Source organism: Pleurodeles waltl, chromosome 7 (assembly GCF_031143425.1).
Source record: "Pleurodeles waltl isolate 20211129_DDA chromosome 7, aPleWal1.hap1.20221129, whole genome shotgun sequence".
Taxonomy (NCBI): domain Eukaryota; kingdom Metazoa; phylum Chordata; class Amphibia; order Caudata; family Salamandridae; genus Pleurodeles; species Pleurodeles waltl.
This window is the reverse complement of record NC_090446.1, coordinates 1,550,496,172-1,550,508,557: the sequence shown is the minus strand read 5'-3', so window position 1 is coordinate 1,550,508,557 and position 12,386 is coordinate 1,550,496,172. Positions and strand designations below refer to the sequence as shown.

At 50.9% G+C, this 12,386-nt stretch overlaps 1 protein-coding gene across 1 annotated transcript in view; it reads right to left on the bottom strand.

Moving 5' to 3' along the window:
• Positions 1-3,239: 3,239 nt before the first annotated feature.
• The window catches only part of TOMM40 (translocase of outer mitochondrial membrane 40), a 42,271-nt gene continuing 33,124 nt past the window's right edge, over positions 3,240-12,386 (bottom strand). Inside the window, exon 10 of the mRNA XM_069201460.1 lies at positions 3,240-5,496. Within this exon, the coding sequence (XP_069057561.1) occupies positions 5,357-5,496 (140 nt within the window). The 3' untranslated portion in view covers positions 3,240-5,356. The remainder of the gene's footprint in view (positions 5,497-12,386) is intronic.

Here is a 12,386-nt window from a genome sequence, read left to right as displayed (position 1 = left end):
CAGGAATCCATTGTTGGTGTCTTGCAGTCTCTTCTGGTTTTGCATCGTTCTTTTCTTCTGTATGCGTTCTGGGAAAGTTACTGTTATTTACTCCTGCTTTCCTGGTCGCTGGGGTGGGTTGTGGTGCTTAGCTTTGGGCTTTTCTAATACTCCCAGGGCCTGTCTACACACTGCACCTGCCTAGGTGGGGGACCGACCCTTGCACTCCACTTTCTTAGTAAATGGTTTGTGCTCCCTCTAGGCCCATTTCTATTGTGATTTCCACTGATTCTAACTGTTTTTATGTCTATTTCTGCACACTAGTGTACATAATTTGTGTATTACTTACCTCCTAAGGGAGTACAGCCTCTATGGTATTTGTGTCACCAAAATAAAGTACATTTCTGTAACACAGTGTTTTCTTTCATGTGTGCGAGTACTGTGTGACTACAGTGGTGTTGCATGAGCTTTGCATGTCTCCTAGATAAGCCTTGGCTGCTTGTTCAGAGCTTCCTCTAGAGAGCCTGGCTTCTAGACACTGCCTACACTTCACTAATAGGGGATACCTGGACCTGGTATAAGGTGTAAGTACCATAGGTACCCACCACTCACCAGGCCCGCCGCCTACACAGGTCTTCTACCTCCTTAAAGCCTAGAAACGGCAAGCTGTAACTCACTCTAAAGCTCACACGGGGTTATACAGCTCACACGGGGTTATAGGGTTATACAGCTCACACGGGGTTATAGGGTTATACAGCTCACACGGGGTTATACAGCTCACACGGGGTTAGCCAGACCTGCTCTAGAAGCCCCAGGCCTTCTACCTTCTTAAAGCCTAGAAACGGCGAGCTGTAACTCACTCTAAAGCTCACACGGGGTTATGAAGCATACATAGGGTTAGCCAGACCTCCTGCGCTAGGAGCCTCAGGTCTTCTACCTTCTTAAAGCCTAACGGAGAGCTTACTCTAAAGCTCACACAGCGGCGTCACGACGCTCACACGGGGGAAATCACAAAGCTCACACGGGGGGGGGGAATCACAAAGCTCACACGGGGGGGGGGAATCACGAAGCTCACGGGGGGGGGAAATCACGAAGCTCACACGGGGGGGGGGAATCACGAAGCTCACGGGGGGGGGAAATCACGAAGCTCACACAGGGGGGGGATATCACGAAGCTCACACGGGGGGGAATCACGAAGCTCACACGGGGGGGGAATCACGAAGCTCACACGGGGGGGGAATCACGAAGCTCACACGGGGGGGAATCACGAAGCTCACACGGGGGGGGAATCACGAAGCTCACACGGGGGGGAATCACGAAGCTCACACGGGGGGGAATCACGAAGCTCACACGGGGGGGGAATCACGAAGCTCACACGGGGGGGAATCACGAAGCTCACACGGGGGGGGAATCACAAAGCTCACACAGGGGGGGGGGAAATCACAAAGCTCACACAGGGGGGGGGGGGGGAGAAATCACAAAGCTCACACGGGGGGGGGAAATCACAAAGCTCACACAGGGGGGGGGAAATCACAAAGCTCACACAGGGGGGGGGAAATCACAAAGCTCACAGGGGGGGGGGGAAATCACAAAGCTCACACGGGGGGGGGGAAATCACAAAGCTCACACAGGGGGGGGGAAAATCACAAAGCTCACACCGGGGGGGGGGGCTGGGGGGGGGAATCACGAAGCTCATACCGGGGGGGGGGGGGGAATCACGAAGCTCACACCGGGGGGGGGGGGGGAGGGAATCACAAAGCTCACACCGGGGGGGGGGGGGGGAGAGGGAATCACAAAGCTCACACCGGGGGGGGGGGGGAAATCACGAAGCTCACACCGGGGGGGGGGGGGGGGGGGGGGGGATCACGAAGCTCACACCGGGGGGGGGGGGGATGAATCACGAAGCTCACACCGGGGGGGAGGGGGGAATCACGAAGCTCACACCGGGGGGGGGGGGGGGGGAATCACGAAGCTCACACCGGGGGGGGGGGGAATCACGAAGCTCACACCGGGGGGGGGGGGAATCACGAAGCTCACACCGGGGGGGGGGGGAATCACGAAGCTCACACCGGGGGGGGGGAATCACGAAGCTCACACCGGGGGGGGGGGGGGGGGAATCACGAAGCTCACACGGGGGGGGGGGGGGAATCACGAAGCTCACACCGGGGGGGGGGGGGAATCACGAAGCTCACACCGGGGGGGGGGGGGAATCACGAAGCTCACACCGGGGGGGGGGGGGGTATCACGAAGCTCACACCGGGGGGGGGGGGGGGAATCACGAAGCTCACACGGGGGGGGGAATCACGAAGCTCACACGGGGGGGGAATCACGAAGCTCACACGGGGTTGGGAATCACGAAGCTCACACGGGGGGGGGGGGGGGGAATCACGAAGCTCACACCGGGGGGGGAATCACGAAGCTCACACGGGGGGGGGAATCACGAAGCTCACACCGGGGTGGGAATCACGAAGCTCACACGGGGGGGGGGGAATCACGAAGCTCACACCGGGGGGGGGGGGAATCACGAAGCTCACACCGGGGGGGGGGGGAATCACGAAGCTCACACCGGGGGGGGGGAATCACGAAGCTCACACGGGGGGGGGGGGAATCACGAAGCTCACACGGGGGGGAATCACGAAGCTCACACGGGGGGGGGGGGAATCACGAAGCTCACACCGGGGGGGGGGGAATCACGAAGCTCACACCGGGGGGGGAATCACGAAGCTCACACGGGGGGGGGAATCACGAAGCTCACACGGGGGGGGGGGGGGAATCACGAAGCTCACACGGGGGGGGGGGGAATCACGAAGCTCACACCGGGGTGGGAATCACGAAGCTCACACCGGGGGGGGGGGGGGAATCACGAAGCTCACACCGGGGGGGGGGAAATCACGAAGCTCACACGGGGGGGAAATCACGAAGCTCACACGGGGGGAAATCACGAAGCTCACACGGGGGGAATCACGAAGCTCACACCGGGGGGGGGGAAATCACGAAGCTCACACGGGGGGGAAATCACGAAGCTCACACGGGGGGAAATCACGAAGCTCACACGGGGGGAAATCACGAAGCTCACACAGGGCGTTACGAAGCTCACACAGGGTTAAGCCAGACTTCCTGCTCTAGGAGCCCCAAACCTTCTTAAAGCCTATAGAAGGCTATCTGTAACGCACTTACTCTAAAGCTCACACCGCACCAACCTCATATCTGGAGCAGGACAGGCGATGGAGGTAACAAGGGGAAAACAAACAATAAATGCATTATAACTGTACGATATTTATATTTATTGAAGCCAGGTGGCTTCTAAACATCCATGTAATTTTTTTCTGTAAAAGAGCTCACTATCCATAACTTATAAACATGATTTACAATTTGAGCCTCTGAATAGAGGCCACAGGCAGAATGCTAGTCACATCTGTAGCTCACAAGAACCAGGTACACTTGGAGAAAGTGTACTTGTCAGATGCCACCGGGCAGAAGTCAACGTGCTCAGGAAGGTTTAACGCTGCAGACGAGTGGCTGTCCAAGGTGTTACATTCTCAAGTGAAGATGCCACTTCAGCGGGGTTTTGCTCACATGCATTTGAATACCATCGGCCAATCCCTGAAAGCCCCTCAAGGAGACTCAAGCCACCTACTCACAGGAACTCAGCAGAGGTAAGAAGAAATCTCTTAAAATATTCTGGGAAGCTTCAGCTTTAATCTGTTGTAGCATGCACCTAACCAGGTCCACACTGATGGGCCCCAACATTATCTGCCCTGTAAAGCAAGAGCCCAGTGAAAGCACAAAGTGAAGACACCTCAATGAGTAGGGCACGTGTTCTTAGACTGAGAAAGCAAAGGTGCTCACCCGCACTCTGAAGGGAGGCCAAAGTGGAGACTTTGGTATCTCAGACGACGAAAAGGCACAGCTTCGTCATATGCAGGCGGGGGAGGGGAAGATCCCTCCCCTAGGGGTTCTACGGCAGGGGGCAGCAGGAGCAGTGAAGGATAAGCCAAGGGGGTAACTTACATCCAGCGTTAGTGGCGCTTAGCGTTGGAACCACACACAGCTGTACAAGAGCTCAGAGAGCCATACACAGGACGAAGGAGGAAGGTTTGCAGAGCACAATAGGCACCCTCTCCTTCAGAAACACAGAGAATGAGCATGGCCTATCAGGGCTACTTGCAGACAATTCTCCACTTAGACTCAGAGGCAGTACGAGGGTCCGAGAGAGCTCCTTGCACCTCCCCAATTATTAAGCATTTGTCTGCTGGTGTCTATTGGAAGAAGCACTACAGATGTGTCAGAAACCAACCATAAGCATGTCAGAGAAGACAGATGAAGCCTGGACATCTTTGTGTTTTCTACTCAACCCAGAGTGTGAGGTCAAGAGAGACAGGGCGCTGACAGCAAGGGGGTTAGAGGGCTCACTTTGCACAGTTTCACTGCCTATCCTTCCAAGACACGACCCAGGGATCCGCATCCCAAAAACATGAGGTATTATTATTCTTCTAGCTCACATCATCAAGGACACAGGGCTAGAAGAGGAGCTGTAGAAAGTCAGAGCATGTAGGAGCTATTCCTACCTCCACAGCGCCCTCTGCTGCTCAATACAGAGAACACAGTCCCAAAAATGACAAACAATATCCATGGGTCTCTAATCTGGTCCTCTAGCCACAAGACGTGTCACCTTTGGAGATCTTTCCTGGGACCTTAGGCTCTTTAAACACAAGACATGTGGGTCTTTCAAGGGGCACATTAGGCTAGGTCAGAATCCTGACTGAATATAGAATAGATGGCATATTCTTTGAAAAATTACACTGAGACACAACTCAGACATTCAAAAGACTACAAGAAGACATCCCCGGCCCTTACTTCTCTCAAGAGCTAGTGGTGCAGGCTATCCACTGGGGCCAGGTGTTCGGGAAAATCAAACTTTCTGGGGAACCAGGAAAAGTAACAGTTAGGACACAAATGCAACCCCCAGACTCCCAAGCAGCAGCAACCTTGAGAAAGGACCTTGAGTAGATGAAAGGCAGTCTGAGGGAAGCAGTCAATGCTCTCATTGCTCAGAGGATGAAGGCAGGCTGCCCTGAAGGAGAGCAGGGAGGGTGTTGTCTCTCAGCTGGAATATTTACCAATACTGTCCCTCGACCTTAGACCTCAACTGCATCCCTCTTCCGACTACATGCCAGCTGTAGCAATGCATGGATCCCTGCAAGAACGAAGTGTCTCTGTTGGACAGCGTTGAGCTTCACCGTAACACAGTCTGGTTCCCGCCATCCACTGGTGTGCACAACAAGCTCGGATCAGTGGGCACAGGTCATAAAAAAATAAGGTTAAAAAAAATGAAAGATTTTCCAGGGATGGCGTGGAGTTGAGCAGCAGTCCACATTTAACCGATTGTCAGACCAAAGCCACATTGAAATTTGTTCTTTTTGTGGTTCAAGAAGGCGCCCATGGCTAATGTCAATGGCAGTGGTGGTAATTTCTTCTCCAGCGATGCGCCAACAACCCAGTTACTGTCTACGGAGCCTGCAGTGGAAAGAGAAATACATGAGGGCGCAATAACGTGACACAGGAAGAGATCAATACAAAAGAACTAGCGAGGGTGGGAGATGAGAGACTGCGAAGAGGAGAACCCCACAAGGGTTGCTATAAACTGACACAGGAAGAATTAAACACAAAAAATATTGGCGTGGGGGGAAACGTGTGGGATCGCAAGACAGAAAAGGGGCCAAATGTGTGGGATGTATTAAAATAGCTACTTGCCCATGGTATAGGTTGCTGCATAAATCTACTTGTCCTTTGGTTACATGTAGTGAGGCCGCAATCTCATTATATATTTTATAAGAGGTCTGATAACAGCCTCTTTGATTACGCCAGGGGTAATACTATAGTAGGGCTTTAAAAATGGCAGCTTCCTTATTTTGCCCCCTTTCCACAGATCAACATCCTGGCCCTGGAGATAGAGGTGAGCAATAGTTCCAGGGTTAGAATGTCCTTGTGGGTCTATGCCCAGCTATTAACTTCCATGTTATAAGGGTTTTCATCAGCTCTTCGCTGATCTTTTGCCAACACTGAGCAAGGTTGGCTATTTACTCCTGACAAGGGCAGAGGTAAAACTTCTTCCTGGGGAGGAAAAAATGGGGGTGGGGGGGGGGGGGAGAACAGATTTTCGCATGAACAAATCTACAGATGCATATCGGCTCACACTAAAATACAGTTCACAAATATTTTTTAGGAGGGCAATTTTGTAGTCTACTTCTGTAAATTCTTGTGAGTTCATGAAATACGTAAATCTGCACTGATGCAAATATACACACACACACCCCCCAAAACCACACACACACACCCACCCTCCCCAAACACACACACACCCACACCCACCCCCAAACACACACACACACACCCCCCCCAAACACACAGCCCCCCAAACACACAGCCCCCCAAACACACAGCCCCCCAAACACACCCACCATGAGAGATATACCATGGGTGCCCTTTGACTTTCTGTAAGAATTCGGCTCCTAATTAGGGCTGGCGTTAACCACGACCTATTGCTTTATTAAAATTCTGTCTCTCTTTCTATTTATCTGTCGGCTGGCTTCACTGCAGAGTCCCACTGGGCACAGTCCTGCACAGCTGTGCCCCACTGGGCATTTATCCTACCCAGAAGCGTCCTCCCTGGGCATCGCCCCCCTAGGTATCTGTGCTACACAGCAGTGCCCAACCCCTCCACCCCCCCCCCCCCAAAGGTATTTGTGCTACTACACCCCAGTATTATTGTGGACATCCGTACTAAATTTGCAGTACCCAGGGCGGTCCCAGTTGTAAAACAGCAGCAACCTTGTGAATATCAGATGGATATTTGAATTTGGAGCCGCCAATCGTCGTAATTGCACAGAATGGCAACAGCACTTGCTATTTATTATAACGGATGCAGGCGTGAAAATACCCAGACGTAACAGACGTAGAAATACCCAAATAACCAGACATCTACACCCACTGTAACGTCTGTCTAGCTGGCTGAAAACTAATCCAATCATGTCAACAGTTCCAATGCAGAAGACAAGCCCCTCAATGCACAGTTAAACAAGAGAAAGGCAGCTGGATGCAATGTGGTAAAAAATAAAAACAAAAAGTGCTAAGATGCACTGGACACATTTTGCAGGCGTGGCGTGGCAAATTATATATAGCTATATATTTAATTCATTGATTTAGCTCAGTAAATAACCTAGAAAGGAGCAGCACAGAGGAGTGGGAGAAGCAATGTGGGAGAGAAGATGGGCAGAGGTGGGAGGAAGTAACGGGGAGCGAAAACAACGGGTGAGAGATAATTACATGGGCAAGAAAGCAACAGGGAGTAGACGAACGTAACACGTTTATGAAGAAGTACATGAGCGACAGGCTGACACGGAGCGGTGCAGGAGAGAAGCACACAAGGGATACAGCTAAGAAACACATGCAATCCCATATGGTGCTTAAGCCAGAAGAAAAAGTAGTGTTTGAAGACACTGCAGTGGAAGCATAAAAGACAAAAAGCCTGACAATCAAGAGGAGGCATAAAGGCTATGCCCAAGGGGAGGGACAAACACAAGATTGATGAGCTGGAACACGAATAAGAAACAGAGAAAGAAGTGTCAAGAAAGTGGAGGTCTAGTAACCACTAGGTGGGCTCCAAAGACCTCCTTGTTCTTGGTAAGCCAAGGGGTTAGCCTTTAAATATTGAGCGTTAGGCTCTTGTTCACTTGAGCAGATATTCAAATATTTTATGAATATCCCTGGGAATCCTATGATGCTAAACTAGGAGTCTTGAGTGGGAAGATGCGATACACTGGGTGCAGTGTGATAGACGTGTCCCTTGCCTTAACGCATTACTTTTATGGAGAACATGTCAATGTTCATGCAGGTCTTACACAAGGACGGACACATTTTACTTCTGAATTGTAAGGATTTGTATTACCCTGAATAACACGTTAATCGATCGGGCCCCCGACAAACTTGTCACCAGCCCCAAGCATCAAGAGGAGACAGTCCCCATGAGGAAGAGAGTGGCAAAAAAATAGAAACACAGGAGTTAGGTGGGTTATCCTTTTAAAAGTGCAGGTATTTATAAATCATAAGGGGGTCCTGCGGATACCTTTTCATGACATAGGGTTAAGCAAGAACACCACTGCTGTCTTGCACTGTTATGACAGACAGACGGAGTGCCAACCCTTTGCCCTGACAAGCAGAAGGCAAAACCCACTTTGTAATACGAGAAAACAGATGTGGTATAGAATGTTGGAGCAGCAAACCCACCCTTCAGGCAGGAGGCCAGCAGAGAAGTACTGAGCTATCATTTAGGCTGAAAATGGAGTAAATAACAAAATCTCTGGGAAATGAAAATAAATATTTTACTGGCCGCATGTTTGGCAACCCTTAAATATTTTGCTTTAGTGCAAACATATGCAGATGCGGTAGCCTGAAACAAAAATAAAAGATACTATTGCTCCCCTCCCCATGGCTTGGAGTGGAAAGAATACTCATGAGAAAGAGCTGTAGGAAGTCTTCTCTGCACTTGAAATATTTTCAATGATTTACAGCTGTAGGAAGCTGGCCTGGTGTGTGGTGGGTACCTATACCTGGTCCAGTTTTCCCTTATTAGTGAAATGTAGGCAGTGTCTAGAAGCCAGGCTCCCTAGGGGTCGCTGTGGATGAGCAGCCAAGGCTCAGCTAGGAAACATGCAAAGTTTGTGGGAAAGTAGCCTCTTTTTAGCATGCATCCCCCCCCCCCCCCCAACACACACTTTTTGCATGATGTCAGTTGTTTTGACTGTGTTCACTGGGATCCTGATAACCAGGACCCCAGTGATTATGCTCTCTCCCTTCTAACTTCGTAACTTGTACCATTTTCACCCCCTCATTTGGCATGCTGCTGCCTCTGGAATCTTGCAAGCCGAATCTGAGGACCCCCCCCAAGAGAGAGACCCACCATAGCCCTGAAAGGGGGATTGGTCACCTCGCCAGGTGACCACCTATCAGGAGAGGGCTCTGACGTCACATGCCTGACCTGGCCACTCAGATGCTCCCAGAGGTCCCTGCCAACCTTGGATTCAAATGGCAGAACCCAGGGACCCTCGGGAAGAGCACCAAAGGTGCCCATCAAAGCATACCACTGCCTTTTGGTGGGGGGGGGGGGTTACCCCTCCCAAGCCATGTAACACCTATTTCCAAAGGGAGAGGGTCTTACCCCCGTGCTCTCTCAAAGGAAATCCTTTGTTCTGCCTTCCTTTCCTAGGGGTGGCAGCAGCTTGGGGTGCCCGGAAAACCCTGCAAGACTGGTGGTAGCAATTCTGGGGGTCCTCCAAGGAGCCCCCAGAGTGCATGGAATCATATTTCCAATACTTGGGACATTATTGGGGTGTGATTGACATGTTTGATACCAAACATGCCCAGGTTCGGAGTTATCATTATGAAGCTGGACATAGGTAGTGACCTATGACCAATACACGCGTAAAATGGTGTCCCTCCACTCACAATATCCAAGAAAATGGGGGGGTGTTTGATGGGGCACTTCTGCTAGTGCAGGGGTGCCCTCACACACAGGTACCTGTACCCTGCCCTCTTGGCTGAGAGGGCATACCAGAGGGGTGACATACAGTGACCTGTAGTGAAAACTGGTGCATGCACCCGTTTCACGCAGACTGCAACGGAAGGCAGAATAACTGCTGCAGCCCAAAGGGATCCCCTGGAACCCCAATGGCCTGGATACCTAGGTACCATATACTAGGGACTTACATGGGTGGGACCAGTGTGCCAATTAAGGGAAGAAACAGGTACAGTTTACAGAAGAGAGCATAACTACTGGGGTCCTGGTTAGCAGGATCCCAGTAGAGACAGTCAAACAACAGTAACAACAAGCAGAAGATGGGGGTAACCATGCCAAGAAAGAGGGCACTTTCCTACACAACCCCCCCAAACGAAGGACAAGAAGGCTAACCTTGCCAAGATGAGTCTTCATTGTCTAAGTGAAAATATCTGGAGAGTCCATCTGCATTGGAGTGGGTACTCCCAGGTCTATGTTCCACTGTATAGTCCATTCCCTCTAGGAATATGGACCACCTCAACAATTTCCCCATCTAGGCAAGTGTAGTGTGGAGTCCCGGAATCCACTGTTAGTGTTTTGCAGTCTCTTCTAGGTTTTGCATAATTCTTCCCATTTGTGTGCGCGCTCTGGGAAAGTTACTGTGATTTACTCCTGCTTTCCTGGGCAGTGGGGTGGGTTGTGGTACTTATCTTTGGGCTTTCCTAGTACTCCCAGCTCCCCTCTCCACACCACACACCACACACCACACACACCTAGGTGGGAGACCGACTCTCACATTCCACTTTCTTAGTATATGGTTTGTGTTCTTCCCAGGCCCATTTCTAACTATTTGTGATTTTCACTAATTGCACTGTTTTCTAACTGTTTTTATGCCTATTTCTGCATACTAGTGTATATAATTTGTGTATTACTAACCTCCTAAGGGAGTATAGTCGCTTTGGTATTTTTGGCATTTGTCTCACCAAAATAAAGTACCTTTATTTTTGAACAACTGAGTGTTTTCTTTCATGTGTGTTGTAGGAGGCTGGACTGGCTTGTAGTGAGTACCAAGGGGTACTTGCACCTTGCACCAGGCCCAGTTATCCCTTATTAGTGTATAGGGTGTCTAGCAGCTTAGGCTGATAGATAATGGTAGCTTAGCAGAGCAGCTTAGGCTGAACTAGGAGACGTGTGAAGCTACTACAGTACCACTTAGTGTCATATGCACAATATCATAAGAAAACACAATACACAGTTATACTAAAAATAAAGGTACTTTATTTTTATGACAATATGCCAAAGTATCTTAGAGTGTACCCTCAGTGAGAGGATAGGAAATATACACAAGATATATATACACAATAGCAAAAATATGCAGTATAGTCTTAGAAAACAGTGCAAACAATGTATAGTTACAATAGGATGCAATGGGGAAACATAGGGATAGGGGCAACACAAACCATATACTCCAAAAGTGGAATGCGAACCACGAATGGACCCCAAACCTATGTGACCTTGTAGAGGGTCGCTGGGACTATTAGAAAATAGTGAGAGTTAGAAAAATAACCCTCCCCAAGACCCTGAAAAGTGAGTGCAAAGTGCACTAAAGTTCCCCTAAGGACAAAGAAGTTGTGTTAGAGGAATAATGCAGGAAAGACACAAACCAGCAATGCAACAACTGTGGATTTCCAATCTAGGGTACCTGTGGAACAAGGGGACCAAGTCCAAAAGTCACAAGCAAGTCGGAGATGGGCAGATGCCCAGGAAATGCCAGCTGCGGGTGCAAAGAAGCTTCTACTGGACAGAAGAAGCTGAGGTTTCTGCAGGAACGAAAAGGGCTAGAGACTTCCCCTTTGGTGGACGGATCCCTCTCGCCGTGGAGAGTCGTGCAGAAGTGTTTTCCCGCCGAAAGAACGCCAACAAGCCTTGCTAGCTGCAAATCGTGCGGTTAGCGTTTTTGGACGCTGCTGAGGCCCAGGAGGGACCAGGAGGTCGCAAATTGGACCAGCAGAGAGAGGGGACGTCGAGCAAGACAAGGAGCCCTCTCTGAAGCCGGTAGCACCCGGAGAAGTGCCAGAAACAGGCACTACGAGGATGCGTGAAACGGTGCTCGCCGAAGTTGCACAAAGGAGTCCCACGTCGCCGGAGACCAACTTAGAAAGTCGTGCAATGCAGGTTAGAGTGCCGTGGACCCAGGCTTGGCTGTGCACAAAGGATTTCCGCCGGAAGTGCACAGGGGCCGGAGTAGCTGCAAAAGTCGCGGTTCCCAGCAATGCAGCCCAGCGAGGTGAGGCAAGGACTTACCTCCACCAAACTTGGACTGAAGAGTCACTGGACTGTGGGGGTCACTTGGACAGAGTCGCTGGATTCGAGGGACCTCGCTCGTCGTGCTGAGAGGAGACCCAAGGGACCGGTAATGCAGCTTTTTGGTGCCTGCGGTTGCAGGGGGAAGATTCCGTCGACCCACTGGAGATTTCTTCGGAGCTTCTGGTGCAGAGAGGAGGCAGACTACCCCCACAGCATGCACAAGCAGGAAAACAGTCGAGAAGGTGGCAGGATCAGCGTTACAGAGTTGCAGTAGTCGTCTTTGCTACTATGTTGCAGGTTTGCAGGCTTCCAGCGCGGTCAGCAGTCGATTCCTTATCAGAAGGTGAAGAGAGAGATGCAGAGGAACTCGGCTGAGCTCATGCATTCGTTATCTGAAGTTTCCCCAGAGACAGAGACCCTAAATAGCCAGAAAAGAGGGTTTGGCTACCTAGGAGAGAGGATAGGCTAGCAACACCTGAAGGAGCCTATCACAAGGAGTCTCTGACATCACCTGGTGGCACTGGCCACTCAGAGCAGTCCAGTGTGC